Raw genomic sequence first — 23,144 nt, 5'->3', positions numbered from 1 at the left:
ATATCGCCACCTGCAGGCATGTAGTTGGAGAGCATGTGCCACCTCTATTTCCAGAGTTTGCTCCTCTCGTACCTTTTTATCCTTTGTGTTTTGAGGCAGCAATTCTCAGCCGGTCGGATTGTGTCACTGCCGTCGATTCCTCCCAGTACCTCGCCATTGTGTCAAATTTCCCACCAAGACGAGGAGGCATCTGTAGTGTATGTGCCTTTAAGTCAGAACTACTTTTACAGCTCCTGTATACTGTAGTACCGGCAGTGACCACACCTGTATATAAGCTTGCGCATGCCTCTGTACCCCCAGTCTAGAGACTACCCTCCTCCAGTAAAGACCTGTTTATTGTTAATGTACAGCATCCGTGTGATTATTTAATAATAGCATATCCACTGAACCACGGATCCAACAGCATCAACCAGATTTTTTTTTTTTAAACGGTCAGATGGACCCACGTGGATGCAAATGAGGGCCCTGGAATTCCGTAGAGGAAGCGGGGGGGGGGTGGGGGGGAGAGGGAAGGCGCCCTCAGTCTCCCGCTGTTGAGACTGGAAGCAGCCACTTGTGCCGCTTCTCTTGGGGAGCTCTACCGCTTCCCCACCAAGTTACGGAGGAACACCGGGAGAACCTTGCGGCATTTCAGGGCCAGGATATTAAACAGGACGAGAGGCCGTGAGTTTTGAGGGGTTTCGATAGAGTAAATAGGGAGAAACTGTTTCCACTGGCATCAGGGTCGTTAGCCAGAGGACACAGATTTAAGATAATTGGCAAAAGAACCAGAGGGGAGATGAGGAGACATTTTTTTTACGCAGCCAGTTGTTGTGATCTGGAACGCGCTGCCTGAAAGGGCGGTGGAAGCAGATTCAATAGTAACTTTCAAAAGGGAACTGGATAAATAGTTGAAAAGGAGAAATTTGCAGGACTGTGGGGAAAGAACAGGGTAGTGGGACTAATTGGAGAGCTCTTTCTAGGAGCCGGCACAGGCACGATGGGACGAATGGCCTCCTTCTGTGCTGTAAGATTCTATGCATTCGAAAGGAATTAGCCTCGAGCTCTCTTCCTGTTGGATACAGAATATTGGTTATGTGGAAAAGATGGAACAGTGTTGATTTTATTCTATATTTGAAAAATGCTGATAAATATCTGGTTTGGAACAGATTGATTGTTATAAAGGCAGCTAGGTAATGTCACCCTAGGGGAGGCCACTGGTTAAGGATAATTAATGTGGAATAAGGTGAGAATGCTTTGCATGATTTAGCAGTGGAGGTCAGGGGTCAAGGCTGCTAAACCACTGCCTTTCAGGGGAAGCGAGATAAACACAGGAGGGAGAAGGGAATAGAAGGAGGTGTTGATAGGGGTGAGATGAGGAGGGGTGGGAGGAGGCTCATGTGGAGCATAAACGCCGGCACGGACCAGTTGGGTGGAATGGCCTGTTTCTGTGCTGTTAATTCTATGTAAACCTTTCCTCAAGAGGTGAATTGGGTTAGGTGGGGTCTGTGACAGAGGAATTGATTCTGTGCTTTGAAGGAATTAGCTTGATGGGACAAAATGGCCATTTGTTTATATGTTATTTGTTTATTTTAATTAACCAATGTCGGTTTCTCATCTGTTTTTGCCACTTTGGCTCAAAAAGCCAAAACTAATTAAAAATGTCTTTACAGTTTTTTTTTAAGAAACATTACAAGATGTCACCAGAGGGAATAATTCAACAACCTGCATTTCTGTATCGCATTTAACATAGTAAAACATCCCCAGGCACATCACGGGAACGTAATCGGAGAAAAATTTGACCAAAAGCTAGCAGAGCTGCGCAAAAGGCCAGAATTGGAGGAGTGCAGAGATCTTGGCGGGGGGGGGGGGTGTTGTGGGGCTGGAGGAGGTTACAGAGATAGGGAGGGGGCGAGGCCACGGATGGATTTGAACACGAGGATGAGAATTTTAAAATCGAGGCATTGCCGGATAGGTCGGCGAATACGGGGGTAATGGGCAATGTTCCTCTTAAAGGGACCGCGCACTCAAAACATTTTTTTAACGGGCTGCGCGGCCCATTCAAAATTCCATGCATGCGCAAAATCTCCCATTTGAAAAGCCGGTCCCGGGCTGCGTAGATCCTCCAGACAGGAACATTGGTGATGGATGAATGGGGCTTGGTGCGAGTTAGGCTACGGGCAGCAGAGCTTTGGCTTGAGTTGTGATCCTTCCCCACTCCAAAAAGAAAAGTTTGCCAAATATTTTTTATGAGAACATTGAGCCATTTAGTCATTTGCTTTGCATCTCTAGATGTTTCACTGCTTCATGTTGGTGTGAAAAACTAATGTTGTTTGTGTTTTCAGTCTTGCAGGAACCCTGACTACAATGGGGTGTAGATCCATCTCTCACTTTATGTAACCTGGCAGAAAATCAGTAGCTTGAGGTGCAGCAAAGATGGAGGCTGTTTTCTGTGAGAACTGCATAAAAATTGACAGCAGCCTGTATTTCTACCAGGTCATTGATGGCAGAAATCTATTGTTGGTGGTCCTGTTTGCAAAGGTCCTCCTCAACTGGCTCATCTTGAGTGTAAAGCGAAGCATGCTCCAGAGCTTAATTGGCTATTTCTGCATCTCCCTGTCACTGATGGACCTGGCGTTATTCATGAACCTGTTGATAATTTTGTGTTTTAAGGCCTGTGTGGTGTTCGGAACTCAAGTCGGCACCCATCACATTTGCCTGTTTCTACAGATCTTCTCGTCCATGTACAGTGTCTTGCATTTGCCCATCTTCTTCCTATCTGGTCTTGATTATTACCTCAACCTACCTCATCTCCTCAAACCTGCAAGCGCCTTGCGGAGAATCCTATATATTTTTACCGTGGTCTGGCTGTGGATTGGAGCCTTTGTCTATGTTTTTGGCATCCACAGCCTGTACCCACCATCGAAAGCAATCTTCTACCACTTATTTTTCCAGTGTGATGTTTCCATCAGCATCCAGAGCCACTTTCTGTCCGTCGTGATACTTCTGACTGTGGTCGTTGTGACTATCTATTGTTGGTCTGGTTTGAGTTCCCTTGTCAGATCTCTGAGAGTGATTTCCTATTTGGAAGAAATGGTGGTGTTGTGTTCACACTCGACCTCGTGGCTTCAGTCCCATTCAGCCAAGAAACAACTCCTGACTAACGTTGCCATGTGCTTTCTCCTGACGTGGACCCCGTTTATTCTGCTTCAGCTGACCGTGGTTTTGATCTGGGCTCCGCTGCCCGCCTACATGGATTTGAACGTTCCTTGGCTTTGCTTCATTAACAGCTTCCTCATTGGAGGGGTCTACTGGCTGCAGCACCGTGATATCTCTCAGGATGTCATTTCCTTGTTTCCCGACGGTTTCTGCCATTGGAAGTTCTGCCACATTCAGCAAGTTTACACAACGGATAACGAGGGGTGGATCCCAGAGAAACAGGACAATGATTCCAACATTCTCATGGCCTGAAAGAACTTGTGTTCTGCCTGCAAGTGTCCTATTGTAATTATCAAATGAGTAGAGATATTGATTACTGTCTTGTTTCCCAGTCTTTGATAAGAATGTTAGTAATCATTAATTTTGGTGATTTGAAATTTGTGCTGGAGCAGAATTATTAAATGGCATTTCGTAAATCTTTCTCTCCTCTCACACCTACCAATCTCCCTAAGGACACTGGATTTAAATCCTCTGGGCAGTGATCCTACTAGCTGTGCCTTCCAAGCTGCCATTTTTATTTTAGGATGTATTTTGGGTTCATGTTTCTGAAGCACTTTGTACAGGGAGAAAAAGGCCATCATTTTTTTTTTAATGATTGGCAAAAACCTTAACAAGTAGGATTATTTTCTTGGGGCATTTGGCTACCACATTCATCTCAATTCTCTGTTAGTGGCATATTTAACTTTGTTTACAACTGGCGAACTTACAAGAACCTGTAACTATTAAAAATGCAGTCCAGGCAAATAAGTCAAGCATTGCTTCGATCGCAGCCCTGCCTTCGATCTATTTTATTTCCTTTCCAGTTTTGAAAAAGGGTTTCGACCCGAAACGTCAACTCAAATTTCTCTCCACGGATGTTGCCTGACCTGCTGAGTTTTTCCAGCATTTTCTGTTGTTATTGCTTTACTGGTGCTCAGTGCAGTGAGATGGAAGGTGGCAATGATCAGGAATACAATGGTTTGTGCTATTTGTGTATTTGGGTTGCTGCCAGTTGCACTCTGTGATCGGATACTCCTGCTGTATACAGGTGCAGCACAGCATTCATTCATGTGGGTTTTCTACCTCCCTCCCCCCTCCTCACACCCCATTCGTCTGTTCTACACTTCCTCCGATGGCATGACAAGAGCATCAACAAGTTTGCTGATGATACAAAGCTAGGTGGGACAGTAAGCTGTGAGGAGAACACAGAGTCTGCAAAGGGATATAGATAGACTGAGTGAGTGGGCAGTAAGGTGGAAGATGGAGTATAATGTAGGGAAATGTGAGGTTATTTACTTTGGTAGGAAGAAGAGAAAAACAGAATATTTTTTAAATGGTGAGAAACTTTCTAATGTTGGGTGTCCTCATGCAATAAACACAGCAAGCAATAAGAAAGGCAAATGGCATGTTGGCCTTTACTGCAAGGGGGTTGGAGTATAAGAGTAAGGAAGTCTTGCTCCAATTGTACAGGGCCTTGGTGAGACCACACCTGGAGTACTGGGCACAGTTTTGGTCTCCTTATCTAAGGAAGGATAGACTTGCCTTGGAGGCGGTGCAACAAAGGTTCACTCGATTGATTCCTGGGATGAGAGGGTTGTCCTATGAGGAGAGATTGTGTAGAATGGGCCGATACTCTCTGGAGTTTAGAAGAATGAGAGGTGATCTCATTGAAACATACAAGATTCTGAAGGGGATTGACAGGGTAGATGCTGAGAGGTTGTTTCCCCTGGCTGGAGAGTCTAGAACTAACATAGAAACATAGAAGATAGGAGCAGGAGTCGGCCATTCGGCCCTTCGAGCCTGCTCCGCCATTCAATGAGATCATGGCTGATCATCCAAATTCAGTACCCTGTCCCTGCCTTCTCCCCATAGCCCTTGATCCCTTTAGCTTTAAGAAATATATCCAACTCTTTAAATATATTCAAGAATGAGCTGGCCTCCACCGCCCTCTGTGGCAGAGAATTCCACAGGTTCACCACTCTCTGGGTGAAGAAATTCCTCCTCATTTCAGTCCTAAATGGCTTACCCCCTTATCCTTAGGCTATGACCCCTGGTTCTGGACTCCCCGGCCATCAGAAACATCCTGCCTGCATCTAGTCTGTCCAGGACTGACAGAATTTTATAGGTTTCGATGAGATCCCCTCTCAATCTTCTAAACTCCAGTGAGTATAAGCCCAATCGACACAATCTCTCCTCATACGTCATTCCTGCCATCCCAGGTATCAGCCTGGTGAATCTTCGCTGTACTCCTTCCATGGCAAGAACGCCCTTCCTCAGGTAAGGCGACCAAAACTGCACACAATACTCAAGGTGTGGTCTCACCAAGGCCCTGTACAACTGTAGCAAGACATCCTTGTTCCTGTACTCGAACCCTCTTGCTACGAAGGCCAACATACCATTTGCCTTCTTAACCGCCTGCTGCACCTGCATGCTTACTTTCAGCGACTGGTGCACAAGAACACCCAGGTCTCTTTGCACTTCCCCTTCTCCCAATCTATTGCCATTCAAATAATAATCTGCCTTCCTGTTTTTGCCACCAAAGTGGATAACCTCACATTTATCCACATTATAGTGCATTTGCCATGTTTCTGCCCAATCACCCAACCTGTCCAAATCATACTGGAGTTTCACGACATCCTCCTCACAGCTTACCCTCCCACCCAGCTTTGTGTCATCTGCAAATTTGGAGATATTACATCCAATTCCCTCATCCAGATCATTAATATATATTGTGAACAGCTGGGGTCCAAGGACCAATCCTTACGGTATCCCACTAGTCACTGCCTGCCACTCGGAAAACGACCCGTTTATTCCAACTCTTTGCTTTCTGTCCGCCAACCAGTTCTCTATCCAAGTCAGTACCTTGCCCCCAATCCCATGTGCCTTAATTTTGCACGCTAATCTCTTATGTGGGACCTTATCAAAAGCCTTCTGAAAGTCCAAATACACCACATCCACTGGTTCTCCATTATCTATTTTACCAGTTACATCCTCAAAAAATTCCAGTAGATTAGTCAAGCATGATTTACCTTTTGTAAATCCATGTTGACTTTGTCCGATCCTGTTACTGCTTTCCAAGTGCTCTGCTATTACATCTTTTATAATAGACTCTAGCACTTGCCCCACTACCGATGTCAGGCTTACCGGTCTATAATTCCCCACTTTTTCTCTACCACCTTTTTTGAATAGTGGGGTAACATTAGCTACCCTCCAATCCATGGGTACTGTTCCAGAGTCTATCGAGTTCTGGAAGATGACCAGCAATGCATCTACTATTTCTAGGGCCACTTCCTTAAGTACCCTGGGATAGTCTAGGGGGCATAGTCTCAGGATAAGGGGTCGGCCATTTAAGACTGAGATGAGGAGGAATTTCTTCACTCAGAGGGTTGTGAATCTTTGGAATTCTCTACCCCAGAGGGCTGTGGATGCTGAATCGTTGAGTATGTTCAAGGCTGAGATCGATAGAGTTTTGGACTCTCGGGGAATCAAGGGATATGGAGATCGGGCAGGAAAGTGGAGTTGAGGTCGATGATCAGCCATGATCTTATTGAATGGTGGAGCAGGCTCGAGGGGCCGTATGCCTTACTCCTGCTCCTATTTCTTATGTTCCAATCTCGCGCTCTGCGGGGCACCGTCAATGCAAACGCTATTCTGCAGTGCCTGCTCTTGATCCGGCCATGAGACGAGGATGGATGGAATGGGGGACGTTGTCATTCAGCCCATCAAGCCTCCTCCTCCTCCAACAGGCCAAGTAGTCTGCTCTGTCGTGGACTCCACCAACTCTGTTCATCTCCAGAGTATTTTCTTTCTGTACCCTAACCCCAAATCGCACATCAAGCAAAGCTCCTACTGTTGCATCTCAAGCCTGCCCACTTGCTAACCCATATTGGACATTGGGCTGATGCTAGCAGCAGTAGAACTTTGTGTCCCCCGGGAATTCCATCATCTCTAAGTATCCCGAGAACTTTCAATCTGCTTCGTAAAGAGTTAACTAGCATTTTTTTAAAAGCAGTTGACGGATGAAGCATTACGCGGAAGTCGTTTCTACATGTTGGGCCACATCTGAGTCCTTCTACTCTCAAATCTGGTTTAATATTTGTTAAGTCTGAACTTGTGCCGTCTGGTTCTGCACCTACAGTTCTGGGAAGAAAGAGCCGCCGTATTAATGATGCAAATACAACGTCCAAACACTTAGTGGACTTTCCACAAACTTCCGATCTCTTACGGGTTGATAATTGTTTGGGAAGTAGATCGAGAGATGGGGTAAAGGGTTCCATTTTCTGATTGCCAGGATGTGGCAAGTGGTGTTCCCCAGGGATCTGGGCCGGGGCCTCAGCTTGTCACCATATAGGATCATAGACTGGTTACAGCACCAAAGAATGAACGAGGCACAGTAAGTTGTGTGGATGAGAGGAGGAAGTTACAAAGGGTCATAGACAGACTAAGTGAGTTGGGCAAAACTATGGCAGATGGAGTTCAACGTGGGGAAATGAGAGGTCGGAGAATGTTTGGATGCAAGAAAGACAAATCAGAATATTTTTTTTTACTAGTGAGAGACTAGCAGCTGCGGGATCACGAAAAGCCTGTGCACAGGTACAAGAAGTAATCAAAAAGGCTAATGGAATGATGGCTTTTATCTGAAGGGGAGAGGGATTCAAGAGTGAGGAAGTGATGCTTCTGCTGTGCAGAGCCCTGGTCATTCCCTAGCTGAAGGACTGCGTCTGTTTTGGGGAGCAAACCTCAGGAAGGATATATTGGCCTCAAAGGCTATAGCGCAGATTCACACAAGGGGTAGTGGAAATCTGGAACTTGCTCTCGATAAAGGCTGTGGATGCTGGGGGTCAATTGAAGTTTTCAAGACTGAGATCGATAGATTTTTATGAGGTAAATGTATCGAGGGATAAAGGTGGGTGAATGGAGTTGAGATAAAGATCAGCCACAATCGATTCGAATTGGTGGAACAGGTTCGAGGGGCTGAATGGTCTACTCTTGTTCCTGTGTTTTCTTCCTCTCCTGCCTCCCACAAAATAAATACTATTAAAAATCAACAAACTGACATTATCTCTTGTTTTTGCTCTTCCTCCACCTGATCCCAACAGATTTGTTCAGTGACCTTCGACACTATTGTGTTTACTGACAAGTTTGGAAGTAAAATGTTTGATATCGCTGTGAATGTTCTTAGCTGAATATAAGAGAGTCACTAATAAATCCAATAGGGAATTCAGGATAAATGTCTTTACCCAGAGAGTGGTGAGAATGTGGAACTTGCTACCACAGAGAGTGGTTGAGGCGAATAGCAGAGATGCCTACAAGCTAGATAAACACGCGAGGGAGAAAGGAATAGGATATGCTGATAGGGTGAGATGAAGAAGGGTGGGAGGTTCATTTGGACATGGGCACCAGCATAGACCCCTTGGGCCGAATGGCCTGTTTCTGTGCTGTATTTTACGTAATTTGATTTCTGTTCAGTCTGGTCTTCGGCCTTTCTCTTTCTGATACTTCTTCACCAAGATTTGGCTTCTTCCTCTGTATCGTGTATGTGATGTATCTTGCCTTTCTCCACACTTGCTTTACTCAAAGTCCTCCTGAGCTCGTTGCTACCTCCCCCCCCCACCCCGTAGTTCCCCCAACCACCATTTGAAGCCCATCTACATCCCCGTCACCATTTCATTATTCTTACAATACGCCTACCCACATATGGGCACATGTATTGTCCACCCTCTGCCCGCCCGCCCTGTCCAGTGGGAAATCCCAACACGGGCTGGGGCAAAGGGATTGCGGCTGGATTGTATCCCACTGTATTCACTGGCCACGCCATGCTGGGGAGGCAGCATAACTGGAGAGGAAAATCCCGGCCACTCGCATCGCGCCAGCTACCATCAATATCTGTGCTGCCTGCTAAAGAAAGAACTTGCATTTATATAGTGCCTTTGTCAGCCATGGCTCAGTTGGTAGCACCCTTGCCTCTGAAGTCCAGAAGATTCTGGGTTCAAGTCCCACTCCAGAGACTTGAGCACATAAAGCTAGGCTGACACTTCAGTGCAGTGCTGAGGGAGTGCCGCACTGTCGGAGGTGCCGACCGAGGCCCCATCTTCCCTCTCAGGTGGATGTAAAAGATCCTATGGCACTATTTCGAAGAAGAGCAGGGGAGTTATCCCCGGTGTTCTGGCCAATATTTATCCCTCAAATCAACATAACAAAAACAGATTATCTGGCCATTATCACATTGCTGTTTGTGGGAGCTTGCTGTGTGCAAATTGGCTGCCGTGTTTCCCACATTACAACAGTGACTACACTTCCAAATAAAGTACTTCATTGGCTGTAAAGCGCTTTGAGATGTCGGTGGTCATGAAAGGCGCTGTAGAAATGCAAGTCTTCCTTTCACAACCTCAGAATGTCCCAAAGCACATTACGGCCAATGAGGTACTTTTGAAGTGTAGTCACCATTAGGTTGGGAACTCGGCAGCCAATTTACGCACAGCAAGTTCTCACAGAGCAATGTGATAATGACCAGATAATGTTTTTTGGTGGTTGATTGAGGGATAAATATTGGCCCCAGGACACCGGGGATAACCCGCCTGCTCTTCTACAAAATAGCACCATGGGATCTTTTACAACCACCTGAGAGGGTAGATGGGACCTCGGTTTAATGTCTCATCCAAAAGACGGCACCTCCGACAGTGCAGTGCTCCCTCAGCACTGCACTGGGAATGTCAGCCTGGCTTATGGACTCAAGTCTCTGCAGTGGGTACTCGAACCCATAACCTTCCGACGACAGAGGTGAGAGTGCTACCCACTGAGCCACGGCTGACACCTGACAAGAGCGCTAATATCATGGGGACACGATCACCTGCAAGTTCCCCTCCAGGTCACACACACCATCCTGGTTTGGGCATATACTGCCATTCCTTCACTGTTGCGGTGGAATTCCATACCGAACACCATCACTGAGGCTGCAGAAAACCTCAACATCGCCTAATGAAGGTAACTAGGGTTGGCCAAGAAATGCCTTATTTTCTTTGGAACAGTGGAGGCTGAGGGGAGACTTAATTGAGGTGTATAAAAGGATGATGGGCCTAGATAGAGTGGATAGGAAGGACCTATTTCCCTTGGCAGAGAAGTCAATAACGAGGGGGCATAGATTTAAATTAATTGGTCGGAGGTTTAGAGGGGATTTGAGGAGAACTTTATTCACCCAGAGGGTGGTGGGGGTCTGGAACCCACTGCCTTAAATGGTGGTAGAGGCAGAAACCCACATCACATTTAAAAAGTACTTGGATGTGCAGTTGAAGTGCCGTAACCTACAAGGCGATGGACCAAGAGCTGGAAGGTGGGGTTCGGCTGGATAGCTCTTTTTCAGCCGGTGCGGACACGATGGGCCGAATGGCCTCCTCCTGAGTGGTAAACTTCTATGATTCTATCTACGATTATCAGCATCACCCACATCCTGTGAATTAACGAAGATTTAAAAAAAAGCTTAAGCAACTTTCTTTTTTAAAACTTTTTTTATTAAATGAAAACATTGGCACATGAAGGGGGGGGGGGGAAGTGGGAATTTGGGGCCTATGGTCACCAGACACTTTGCTGGTTGGGTTTGCACATTGTTTCAATCAAAACACTTTGCCACAGGTGTGGTTTAGCACAGTGACACTCAGGTAGATGCACGGTCCTCAAACAACTATTGCACATTTAACGAATAAAAATACACCGTGTACGAAATGCAATTATTCATCTTGAAAGCCGGAATTTTTTCTTTTGGCAAAAGAGTGATGTATTACCGGGTGAGGTGAGCACACAGACCACTGGGATGATGTCCTCAATGAGTGCGCCAATGGGATTTGGCCAGTGGGCGTCTTCCTACTTCAGGGAGCACTATTTACAAACAGTCACTCCTGGAACGAGCCAGAGCTGCTCCTGCTCCAGATATTGGGCAGCCTCCCAGTTGTAGATGGTGGGACAACACTCTTAAAACACAGAATAACTTCTCAAAACTATCAGAGCGAGCTTTGTGCTAGATGTGCTGAAAAGTTTTCAATGCTTATCAGCATAATATACATTAAAAAAATTAATAGTTTGTGAGAAACACAAAGCCTCATTAAACAATAGTTTGCTATTTTCACATTGGCTCCTGGAATCCACTTGAAGGGACTATGTCACCTTGCATGGGGGGCTGGCAAACAATCCATTGGGATGGTGATGCCAACCTGTAAACTCAGCATCACCAGCTGCCGGGCTGGGGGGACACTGTTTACAAACTGGAAGTGGGCACATCTGCTGCCAAAGATCGTGCACCTGCCCAGGAGTAGGTGGGGGCCATCACAACGCCCAGAACAGGCTGCAGTGTGTTGCTGCTTTGATCCTCATCCCGAATACCCTTATAGTGCAGAGGACAAGGTCTGTCTACGCTCTCCTCTCCTGAAGGCACGGACTCTTGCTGGGATACGTTTCCCTGGGCAGTAGCCATCTTCTTTCATGGCGCCAAAGTGGGGATTCTTCACCTTTGAGCTAGCCAACAAGCGGCACCAGTCTATTCAGGCATGGAAGCATCGCTGCCTCATCTGAATTGCACCCAAGCACATTTTCCAGCTGGGAGGAGGTCACTGTAACACTGATCAGCAGGAGCCCGGACAGATATTCTCCTTTAGCAACTTAAGGCTTTGAGACCCATTCTAACCACCCCACCCAGGCTGAGAGCATCTAACCCACCACTAGACCGGGGACTGAACGTGGGATCCATGCCATACCATGTATTCATCTACCCACGAGACCACGGAGGGAGCTACCTCTTTCAAATGCCTGATCATTAATCAACCTGCCAACGTACGCCACGCAGATGATGGCACCTCGATGGGAATGTCAATGAGTGCGCCAATGGGATTTGGCCAGTGGGCATCTTCCTACTTCAGGGAGCGCTATTTACAAACAGTCACTCCTGGAACGAGCCAGAGCTGCTCCTGCTCCAGATATTGGGCAGCCTCCCAGTGTAGATGGTGGGACAACACTCTGAGCCTTTAGCTCTTAAACACAGAATAACTTCTCAAAACTATCAAAGCGAGCTTTGCCAGGAACTGGGAATTATCTTCAAATATATTCTTACAAATTGACATAACCCCTTAAAAATTGGACATATTTTTAGTACTGCAAGTATTTTTAGATTGCCAACAGTTAAAAACTGCAGCAATTAACGGACACAGCCCCATTATAAAACTCCGCTGAAAGATTTTTAAAGACCATCGTATCACCTCACCACAGGCTCATGCAGCGTTTCTCAATGCTCGATGTTCTGCCGCATTAAAACCAAACAGGTCGAACCCTGCAGCTGCAGAAACTACAAAGCAAGTCTCCGTGTATCTGGGCTCTTGGGGCCGCGCTTGCTAACAGCAAAGCCCAAATGAGATCGCGCTTGCCTACGACGTGATTTGCCCCCTTCATGTTCCTCCGGTTAAGCCCCCTTTGTCTGTAAGCTACGATGGTTCGAGCCATTGATTTTGCAAGTTTCTGCGATAATTCTTTGTTATTGTTCCTTGGGACGGACGTTGTGCATCGGAAACATAGGAATAGGAGGGGGCCATTCAGCCCCTCGAGCCAGTTCCTCCAGTCAACCAGATCATCACTGATTTGTATCTTAATTCCACTTACCCACCTTTGAAAGACATTTCTCCAGCGCCTTCCACGACCTCAGCATGTCCCAAAGCGCTTTACAGCCAATGAAGTACTTTTGAAGTGTAGTCACTGTTGTAATGTTCAATATCCAGGGCACATAGATTTAAAGTAATTGGGAATTGAGGAGAACTTCTTTCACCCAGAGGGTGGTGGGGGTCTGGAACTTGCTGCCTGAAAGGGTGAGAGAGGCAGAGACCCTCATCGCATTTAATAAATACTGGGATAATGCACTTGAAGTGCAAAAAGTGACAGGGCTAAGGACCAAGAGCTGGAAAGTGGGATTAGGCTGGATAGCTCTTTCAGCCGGCACAGACACGATGGGCCGAATGGCCTCCTTCTGTGCCGTGAATTTTTCTGATTATATGAGGAACTACGGCAGCCAATTTGCGCACAGCCAGGACCAGATAACCACATTTTTTGGTGATGTTGGTTGAGGGATAAATATTGGCCAGGACACCACCACCACCAACATATTTATATAGCGCCTTTAACATAGTAAACCATCCCAAGGCGCTTCACAGGAGTATTATAAGACAAAAAATGTGACACCGCGCCACATAAGGAGATTACGACAGGTGACCAAAAGCTTGGTCAAAGAGGTAGGTTTTAAGGAGCATCTTAAAGGAGAGAGAGGCGAAGAGGTTTAGGCAGGGAATTCCAGAGCTTAGGGCCCAGGCAACAGAAGGCACGACCACCAATGGTTGAGCGATTATAATCAGGGATGCTCAAGAGGGCAGAATTAGAGGAGCGCAGATATCTCAGGGGGTTGTGGGGCTGAAGGAGATTACAGAGAGAGAAAGGGGCGAGGCCATGGAGGGATTCGAAAACAAGGATGAGAATTTTGAAATTGAGGCATTGCTTAACTGGGAGCTAATGTAGGTCAGCGAGCACAGGAGTGATGGGTGAACGGGACTTGGTGAGAGTTAGGACACGGGCAGCTGAGTTTTGGATGACCTCAAGTTTACGTAGGGTAGAATGTGGGAGGCCAGGAGTGCGTTGGAATAGTCAAATCTAGAGGTAACAAAGGGATGGATGAAGTTTCCTCAGATGAGCTGAGGCAAGGGCGGAGTCGAGCGATGTTCCCGAGATGGTCTTGGTGATGGCATGAATATGTGGTTGGAAGCTCATTTTGGTCAATTTTGACACGATACCAAGGTTGCGAACAGTCTGGTTCAGTCTTAGTCACATGCCAGGAAAAGGGATGGAGTCGGTGTCCAGGGAACGGAGTTTGTGGCAGGGACTGAAGACAGTGGCTTCGGTCTTCCCATTATTTAGTTGGAGGAAATTTCTGCTCATCCAGAACTGTATGTCGGACAAGCAGTCTGACAATATAGACACCGTGGAGGGGTCAAGAGAGGTGGTGTTGAGGTAGAGCGTACATGTGGAAACTGACGCTGTGTTTTCGGATGATGTCGCTGAGGGGCAGCATGTAGATGAGAAATAGGAGGGGCCAAGGATAGATCCTTGGGGGACACCAGAAGCAACGGTGTGGGAGCGGGAAGAGAATCCATTGCAGGTGATTTTCTGGCCATGATTAGATAGATAAGAATGGAACCAGGCAAGTGCAGCCCCACCCAGCTGGACGACGGTGGGGAGGCATTGGAGAAGGGTGGAAAGGTCAACCGTGTCAAAGGCTGCAGATGGGTTGAGAAGGACAAGGAGGGATAGTTTACTTCTGTCACAGTCACAAAGGATGTAATTTGTAACTTTGATGAGAGCCGTTTCGGTACTGTGGCAAGGGCGGAAACCTGATTGGAGGGATTCAAACTTGAGTTCTGGGAAAGATGGGCATGGATTTAGGAGGTGACAACACGTTCATGGGCTATGGGGAAAGAGCAGGAGCGTGGGAATAATTGGAGAGCTCCTTCAAAGAGCTGGCACAGGCACGATGGGCCGAATGGCCTCCTTCTGTGCTGCACAGACGGACGATCTGATAGCCAGCTTTATGCCCGTGTGGAAGTTTGAAAATCTACACGAGTAGCGTTGTCAAGCTTAGGTATCAAATGCCTGAAGATTGCAAGAGGAAGGGAAGACTGAGGAAGCCGAGACTTGAATTCAGCGTCTCACGAGCTGAGTGTTTGTGCGGCTCTGCTTGATGCTCATTCAAAGCAACGGTGACCTGTTGTCGTACATTCTGGACGGCAGCCGGTCTGAGGTATATTTCAGTAATAAACCGTTTCGACTGAATGACTGGAGTTTCCCTTTCACCTGTTACTGTAAACGTGAAACTGTATTAACAGAATAACGTCAGCAAGGGTCCTGAACACACACAGGGAAACAAATTTAGTGACACAGCAACATCTGCTGAACGACACCAAAACCTGATTAATTCCTGCTCAAATTCAGTTCCAGATATTAAAGCAGTGGCGTTAAATTTGTAGTTGGTTGATGAACATATGAATTAGGAGCAGGAGTCGGCCATGCGGCCCCTCGAGCCTGCTCCGCCATTCAATAAGATCATGGCTGATCTTCAACCTCAACTCCACTTTCCCGCCCGATCCCCATATCCCTCGATTCCCCGAGAGTCCAAAAATCTATCGATCTCAGCCTTGAATATACTCAACGACTGAGCCTCCACAGCCCTCTGGGGTAGAGAATTCCACCTCCTAAATCCATGCCCATCTTATCCTGAGACTGTGCCCCCTAGTTCTAGACTCTCCAGCCAGGGTGAAACAACCCCTCAGCATCGACCTGTCAATCCCCCTCAGAATCTTTTAATCTGTTTTGTGGGAGTCAATGCACTGCTGTTGGCTGAGCAGAAAAAATTAACATAATCCACTCTGGTCATCACTGGACGGTTATAACTATCCCGGAGACTTTGTTTTAACTTGGGTGGAAGGCGAGACCCCTAATACTGCACAGCACCGAGGCTGGATGGGTCGTAAACATGACACCGTCATGTCTTAGCCATTGTTGCCTTATTATCTTGCTTGCAAGCAAGTAAATAGGCACACGTGAGCATGTTGAATAGTGATGCACTATTACCGGTGCGCTCGGAACCGGTACAATTACCGCGAGTTGGTCAGAATCTCTTCCACTTTACTCGTGTTCCAGTTCCTGCAGTAGCACCTATTAACCTACTAGAGGGCGCTTTCTGCATTGTTTGGCACAGCGACACATCACATAAAGAAAGACTTGCATTTCTATAGCGCCTTTCACGACCACCGGACGTCCCAAAGCGTTTTATATCCAATGAAGTACTTTTGAAGTGTAGTCACTGTTGTAATGTAGGAAACGCGGCAGCCAATTTGTGCACAGCAAGCTCCCACAAACAGCAATGTGATAACGACCAGATAATGTTTTTTTGTGATGTTGATTGAGGGATAAATAACGGCCAGGACACCGGGGAGAACTCCCCTGCTCTTCTTCGAAATAGTGGCCGCGGGATCTTTTACGTCCACCTGAGAGGGCAGATGGAGTCTCGGTTTAACGTCTCATCCAAAAGACGGCACCTCCGACAGTGCAGCACTCCCTCAGCACTGCACTGGGAGTGTCAGCTGAGATTTTTGTGCTCAGGTCCCTGGAGTGGGACTCGAACCCACAACCTTCTGACTCAGAGGCGAGAGTGCTAACGACAGAGCCACAGCTGGACAAAACTCAGGCCCGTCTGCAGAGAGAGACTATGGCCGCCAGCAGTGCTCCTTGAGGTGGTTGCATTCAACTTCAGCAGAACTGCTGCCCTCTCGAGAAGGCCTGGAAAACCGTCTCTTGAGATGGGTCAGTGGTCCTCTGACAGTCGCATCACTGGCCTCGATTGCAACTCCTCCCCCTCCCCTCCCGACAGAAACCAGGCCCGGGGGGAGGGGAGGGAGATGCACCTTACCCACTCCTTTCCCGCCACAATCTGACTGACTCGAGTTTTAAATTGCAGGCAGCAAGGACTCCAGCTCCAAACCGGCGAGGTGCTCTTTAAATATGCAGATTAGGCTCCGATGCCATTGGGGCCCGATCTGCCAATTCAATCTGTGGCCTGAGCTGGGACGGCAGCGGCGATTCCACCCCGCCAGGATAACCCTGCCGGGAACTGGAGCCAGGGCCAGGAGAACGAGACCAGTTGTTACATTTTCATTTAGCTCCCTCACGGGCCAGGAGGAGGAGCAAGCATGCTTCTCCAAGCCCCACATGGAGACCTTGGACCGCTCCAGCCTTGGGCTTCTCCCCCACCTCCCCCCACCTCTTGATGGGGATTCCCTTTTGATGGACTTACCCTGTGCCAAGGGCCGTCCCCGCGGGTCCCTGGCAGCAGCCTCCTGCTGCTTGAAATCCCGCTCCTGCAGTGATTCCTGCCTGGGTTTGGGCGGGAGTCTGACCTTGCAAATGGGAAGTGAGGCCCAGGAGTTAAAATCTCTCTGGGCCTCGGCATGGGAGCTTGTTCCTTGCCCTGACCCCACACACCGATCCCAGCCAGAGTTAAAATCAAAGCCACTATCTCACTTACAGTAAAGTGGTGGTGACAAAGCAGCCCGCTTGATTGGCACCCCATCCTCCAGCACCTTAAACATTCACTCCCTCCACCACCGGCGTACCGTGGCTGCAGTGTGTACCATCTACAAGATGCACTGCAGCAACTCGCCAAGGCTTCTTCAGCAGCACCTCCCAAACCCGCGACCTCTTCCACCTGGACGGACAAGGGCAGGAGGCAACATTCCCTTTAAGATGCACATCTGCGCAGTGCTCTACAGGTCCCGCCCAGCCATTGAGCCAGCTTTTAAATTAAAAAACCGCGCATGCAAGGATTTTTGATCGGGCCACGCAGCCCCTTAAAGGGGCCATGTGGCCACCCCCAAAAAATTAGAGGGAATGTTGGCAGCAGGCGCATGGGAACACCACCACCTCTGAGTCACACACCATCCCAACTTGGAAATATATCGGCCGATCCTTCATCGTCACTGGGTCAAAATCCTGGAACTCCCTCCCTAACAGCACTGTGGGAGCACCTTCACCACACGGACTGCAGCGGTTCAAGGTGGCGGCTCACCACCACCTTCTCAAGGGCAATTAGGGATGGGCAATAAATGCCGGCTTTGCCAGCGCCGCCCACATCCTGAGAATGAAAAAAAAGCCATAATGTAAGGAGGGGGTAAACCAAAGAGTTTAACAAGAATGCACTTGATCACAGGGGAGTGGAGCAGCTGCAATGGGGAGCAGTGGCTGGAACTGTCGTATTTGTTCACACGCGAGCAACTCAGCGGCTTTTTGGCGATACAACGGCGTGAATCGAATCGGCACATTTCAGTATTTGGCAAAGGCCTGTTAAAGGCAACTTCCCTTTAAAAAAGGTGATGAGTTCACTAAAGGGTTGTAGCCGAAGGCCGAGGTTCCTCAGGTTACATTACTCCAACTCCTTGCTCTCACAGCAACTGGTCCACCACAGGGTCCTCGCCGGTATATAAACTGCTATACCCTGGCCCTTGCTCGGATTTTAATACATGTTCTCTTCAATCAGAGATCAGCAAAGCAGAAGATTTTAGCAGCTTTTCCTCTGGAGTTGGAGAAGTTTACGATTCCTTCAGCATGTTGATCCGAGCACAGATTTTCAGTGCTGGACCCAACTTGATGTTCATGGCACTCATTAGATGGTCCTCCTTCAGCAAGAGCAGAGCCTGGCCATCGATCTCCTGGGATCGGAATTCGTCAGCAATGTCCTTACAACCTGCGTACAAAAACCACACAAAACGGTCAGAAATATAACCGAAGGGGTCTATTTTTCTTTCTGAATTGAGATGAAGGGCCAGTGCCCAAACTGTTGGACATCACCAAGATAGAATAGAGAAGGACAAGAGCCGCTGGGATTGTTCTCCTTGGAGCAAAGAAGGACAAGATTTGATAGAGGTGTTCAAATATTATGAGGGGTTTCGATGAGAGTAGATAGGGAGAAACTGTTCCCACTGGCGGGAGGGTCGGTAACCAGAGGACACAGATTGAAGATAATTGGCAAAAGAACCAGAGGGGAGCGGAGGAGAAGTTCTTTTTACGCAGCGAGTTGTGATGATCTGGAATGCGCTGCTTGAAAGGGCGGTGGAAGCAGATTCAATAGTAACTTTCAAAAGGGAATTGGATAAATACTTGAATAGAATAAATTTGCAGGGCTGTGGGGAAAGGGCAGGAGAGTGGGACTGATTGGAGAGCTCTTTCAAAGAGCCGGCACAGGCACGATGGGTCGAATGGCCTTGTTTTGTGCTGTATTTTTCAATGAAAGGACAGAGTAAATCAAAAAGCAATGGTGAGGCGGCATTAAGTTTAGGTTTCAGAAATTTATAGATAGTAGGCGGATGGGAGGACGGAGAGAGATTGGGAGGCCCATAGCTTGGAGCTCCTGGAAAAGGCTGCGAGTGAGTGGGAGTCCCTGATGCAGGCACATTAACCACTGCAGTATCAAAATAGCCAAATCTGTGTCAGCGAGTGGGCAGCGCCCTCGTCTCGGAGTCAGAAGGTCGTGGGTTCAAGTCCCACTCCAGAGACTTCAGCCCAAAAATCTAGGCCGACACTCCAGTGCGGTACTGAGGGAGTGCTGCACTGTCGGAGGAGCCGTCTTTCGGATGAAACGTTAAACCGAGGCCTCAACTGCCCTCTCAGGTGGACATGAAAGAGCCCGTGGCACTATTTTGAAGAAGAGCAGGGGAGATCTCCCCAGTGTCCTGGGGCCAATATTCATCCCTCAATCAACATAACAAAAATACAGATTATCTGGTCATTATCACATTGCAGTTTGTGGGAGCTTTCTGTGCGCCATTGGCTGCCGAGTTTCCTACATTACAACAGTGATGACACTTCAAAAAGTACTTCATTGGCTGTAAAGCGCTTTGGGACGTCCTGAGGTCGTGAAAGGCGCTATAGAAATACAAGTCTTTCTTTCAGTACAGGCATACTTTTCAGAATTTCTCCTGTTGGGCGATTCGCTGATCCCACGCTGATTTGGGATTGCAATACTGTAGCCCAATCACCGGCCTACACTCCCTATCAAACACGGTTTCCCTGCTGGGAGGGAAGAGTGTCCCCTTCCCCTCTCCCCCCCTTGCACAAGTCGGCAAATGGAGTGACGATGGTGAGCAGGGCACACACCTGGTAGTGAGTGTATGAACTCCCACACGTGGTCGACTGTCCACATTGTTGGGTCGGCGTGTAGCGTTTCGCCGCAGTCCGACATCTCCCTCACCCTCAGCTCTCGCATTTCCCGCTCGCGTTCCCGCTCATTCTGGCGACGGCGTGTCGTCATGGCGACGGTAACAGTCTCTTCAGGAAGTGGTGGGTTGGAGGTCACTGTGGCCCCCTCGACAGAAGTGAAGCTGACAGGCATCTAGGAAGAGTTAACAATTAGATCATTTGCAGCTCATCCTACTGACACAACGGTGCTGTATTTTAGAACTGCGCTGTTGAATTATCGTAGAAGTTGGGATTTTGGTTGTTTCTCGTACCCTTAAAGGTGTACATGTGTGCACTATCTCCCAGTTGCTTTTAAAATTCTCATCCTTGTGTTCAAAGCCCTCCATGGCCTCGCCCCTCCCTATCTATACAATTATGAAAGGTTTTGATAGAGTGGATACAGAGAGAATGTTTCCACTTGTGGGGAAGAGCATAACTAAAGGCCATCAATATAAGATAGTCACTAATAAATCCAATAGGGAATTCAGAAGAAACTTCTTTACCCAGAGAGTGGTGAGAATGTGGAACTCGCTACCACGGAGTGGTTGAAGCGAATAGTATCGATGCATTTAAGGGGAGGCTGGACAAACATATGAGGGAGAAGGGAATAGAGGGTTATGGTGATAGATGTAGATGAGGAAAGACGGGAGGAGGTTCGTGTGGAGCATAAATGCCGGCATGGACTGGTTGGATCGAATGGCCTGTTTCTGTGCCGTATATCCTATGTAATCCTGTGTATCTCTGTAACCTCCTCCACCCCTCCGAGATCTCTGCGTTCCTCCAATTCTGGCCTCTTGCACATCCCCGATTTTAATCGCTCCACCATTGGTGGCCGTGCCTTCAGCTGCCGAGGCCCTAAGCTCTGGAATTCCTTCCCTAAACCTCTCCACATCTCTCAACCTCTCTCTCCTCCTTTAAGGCGCTCCTTAAAACCCAACCTCTTCCACCTGTCCTAATATCTCCTTATGTGGCTCGGTGTCAAATTTTGTTCGCTAATACTCCTGTGAAGCACCTTGGGACGTTTTACCACGTTAAAGGTGCTATATAAATGCAAGTTGTTGTTGTATTATAGACTTTTCCAACACCACTACTGTTTTATAGTTAACTCCAGATTCAATTCCGCAAGGCAGGAGCAATCTTACTAGTTTTTCTTTTGACCAACCCTCCAAGAGATGGACTGTCGAGCTGTCACATTACATAGAATGCACAGCACAGAAACAGGCCATTCGGCCCAACTGGTCCATGCTGGTATTTAAGCTCCACACGAGCCACTTCCCCACTTCATCTCACCCTATCGCCGTGCTCCCTCAGCCCCGGTTAGTTAGGAACTGGCCGGATTTGCTCAATGGAATTATTAAAATGCCCAAGAGGGTAGGAGTCAGAAAAGGAAATCCAGCGACTCTGTCCTACCATCACAGTCCTGCACTGTGGCATTCTCCCCTCAACCCTTCTGTCGCGCTACACCTGTTCCCACTTTCAAAACCCTCCTTCAACTTATCTCCGTGAACACCCCTTTGGTCAACTAACTCTTCTCATTCCTGCTGGTTGTCTGTTTCCTCCCTCCTTCCCCGCTCCACACGCACACCATTGTGAAGTGCCTGGGAGTGTTTCGCTATTTTAAAGCACTAGATAAGTTGTTGTTTAAGTCTACGCACGGCACCCAGTCACACCATTATGTCTCCTTCTTGCCGTCACGCCAAGATAGAAACATAGAAGATAGGAGCAAGAGTAGGCCATTCGGCCCCTCGAGCCTGCTCCACCATTCAATGCGATCATGGCTGATCATCCAAATTCAGTACCCTGTCCCTGCCTTCTCCCCATATCCCTTGATCCCTTTAGCCTTAAGATCAAAGGCCGTTGCTCCATTTTGTATCAGGAATCCTTCGGTTTGGTTTTTGAATAATTCAGTTGATATTGTAAGATACCCTAGTCATGTTACATATATACATGGGATTAGGATTTGGTTTAATCTCATATGATTAAGGTTATTGTTTTCTTTTTACTTATAAATGGCTTGTGGATTTGTACTGCAGCTAGAAATAATGAAACGGTTAAAGTTGTTCATTCCCAGGAGGCTTGCGAGTTCAGGGTTCAGCTTAGCTGACTGTGCTGTGTAGCTTCAGCTGTGGTGCAGGATGTGGGTTGCAGGCACCGTTCCTGCTAAGCAGGCCGCCCAGGACGGGCTTTAACTGTGAAAATTGCCGCGCAGTGCGCACCTAAATAAGAAGTAATTAGGGGGGACTTTGGTTGTCGTACAAAGCTGGGTGGGAATGTAAGTTGTGAGGAGGATGCAAGGAGGCTTCAAGGGGATATAGACAGGCTAAGTGAGTGGGCAAGAACATGGCAAATGGAATATAATGTGGAGAAATGTGAAGTTATCCACTTTGGTAGGAAAAATTGAAAAGCAGAGTATTTTTTAAATGGAGAGAGATTGGGAAATGTTGGTGTTCAGAGGGACCTGGGTGTCCTTGGACACAAATCACTGAAAGTTAACATGCAGGTACAGCAAGCAATTAGGAAAGCAAATGGTATATTGGCCTTTATTACAAGAGGATTTGAGTATAAGAGTATTAAAGGAATCAAGGGATATTGAGATAGTGCAAGAAAGTGGAGATGAGGTAGAAGATCAGCCATGATCTTATTGAATGGCGGAGCAGGCTCGAGGGGCCGAATGGCCAACTCATGCTCCTATTTCTTATGTTCTTATGTGTGATTCGTGCCTGTTGACTTATACGCTTGCCACATTGTGAAGCGAGATAGCCAAGCCAGTCTTGAGATAGGAAGTGAAACAATGGGTCAGCATGGTAAACAAGTTGGCATCTGGTGTTTTGAAGGAACTCTCTCATTTCTGGGGGCTCTTGTTCACTTGTCCTGCCATAATAAATCACCTCGAACAGTGTGCGTGACTCGGCGCCTACAAAGATCATGAGCTTTCCTCAACAATTTGTAGAGTCAGGATCGAAAGGATTGAGGAAGGTTACCTCACTACCCAGAGAAAAACAGGGTAATGGGGTTAAGAACATAAGGAACAGGAGGAGTCGGCCAATTGGCCCCTCGAGCCTGCTCCGCCATTCAATAAGATCATGGCTGATCCAATCTTGGCCTCAACACCACTTTCCCGCTCTCTCCCCAGACCCTTAACTCCCTTGTAGTTCAAATGT

General features: G+C 47.6%; 2 protein-coding genes across 11 annotated transcripts in view; one reads left to right on the top strand and one right to left on the bottom strand.

The window, feature by feature from the left end:
- Positions 1–8,229, top strand: part of LOC147115412 (putative G protein-coupled receptor 160) — an 82,894-nt gene extending 74,665 nt beyond the window's left edge. For 7 of the 8 annotated variants that reach the window (XM_085989670.1, XM_085989663.1, XM_085989668.1 and 4 more), the window contains one exon: positions 2,325–8,229. In XM_085989670.1, the coding sequence (XP_085845796.1) occupies positions 2,416–3,450 (1,035 nt within the window). In that variant the 5' untranslated portion in view covers positions 2,325–2,415 and the 3' untranslated portion in view covers positions 3,451–8,229. The remainder of the gene's footprint in view (positions 1–2,324) is intronic. The other variant, XM_085989671.1, reaches the window with a different exon arrangement.
- Positions 8,230–10,663: 2,434 nt separating this feature from the next.
- LOC147115411 (polyhomeotic-like protein 3) overlaps positions 10,664–23,144 on the bottom strand; it is a 113,447-nt gene continuing 100,966 nt past the window's right edge. For all 3 annotated transcript variants that reach the window (XM_085989660.1, XM_085989662.1, XM_085989661.1), the window contains 2 exons: positions 19,903–20,137; positions 10,664–18,493 (listed from right to left, as the gene is read on the bottom strand). In XM_085989660.1, coding sequence (XP_085845786.1) covers positions 18,339–18,493; positions 19,903–20,137 — 390 coding nt within the window. In that variant the 3' untranslated portion in view covers positions 10,664–18,338. The remainder of the gene's footprint in view (positions 18,494–19,902; positions 20,138–23,144) is intronic.

This window comes from Somniosus microcephalus, chromosome 6 (genome assembly GCF_052327205.1).
Source record: "Somniosus microcephalus isolate GS21.2 chromosome 6, FLI_Smic_1.0, whole genome shotgun sequence".
NCBI classification, from domain to species: Eukaryota; Metazoa; Chordata; class Chondrichthyes; order Squaliformes; family Somniosidae; genus Somniosus; species Somniosus microcephalus.
Note: the sequence above shows the minus strand (reverse complement) of the source record. Positions and strands in the feature narration are given on the sequence as shown.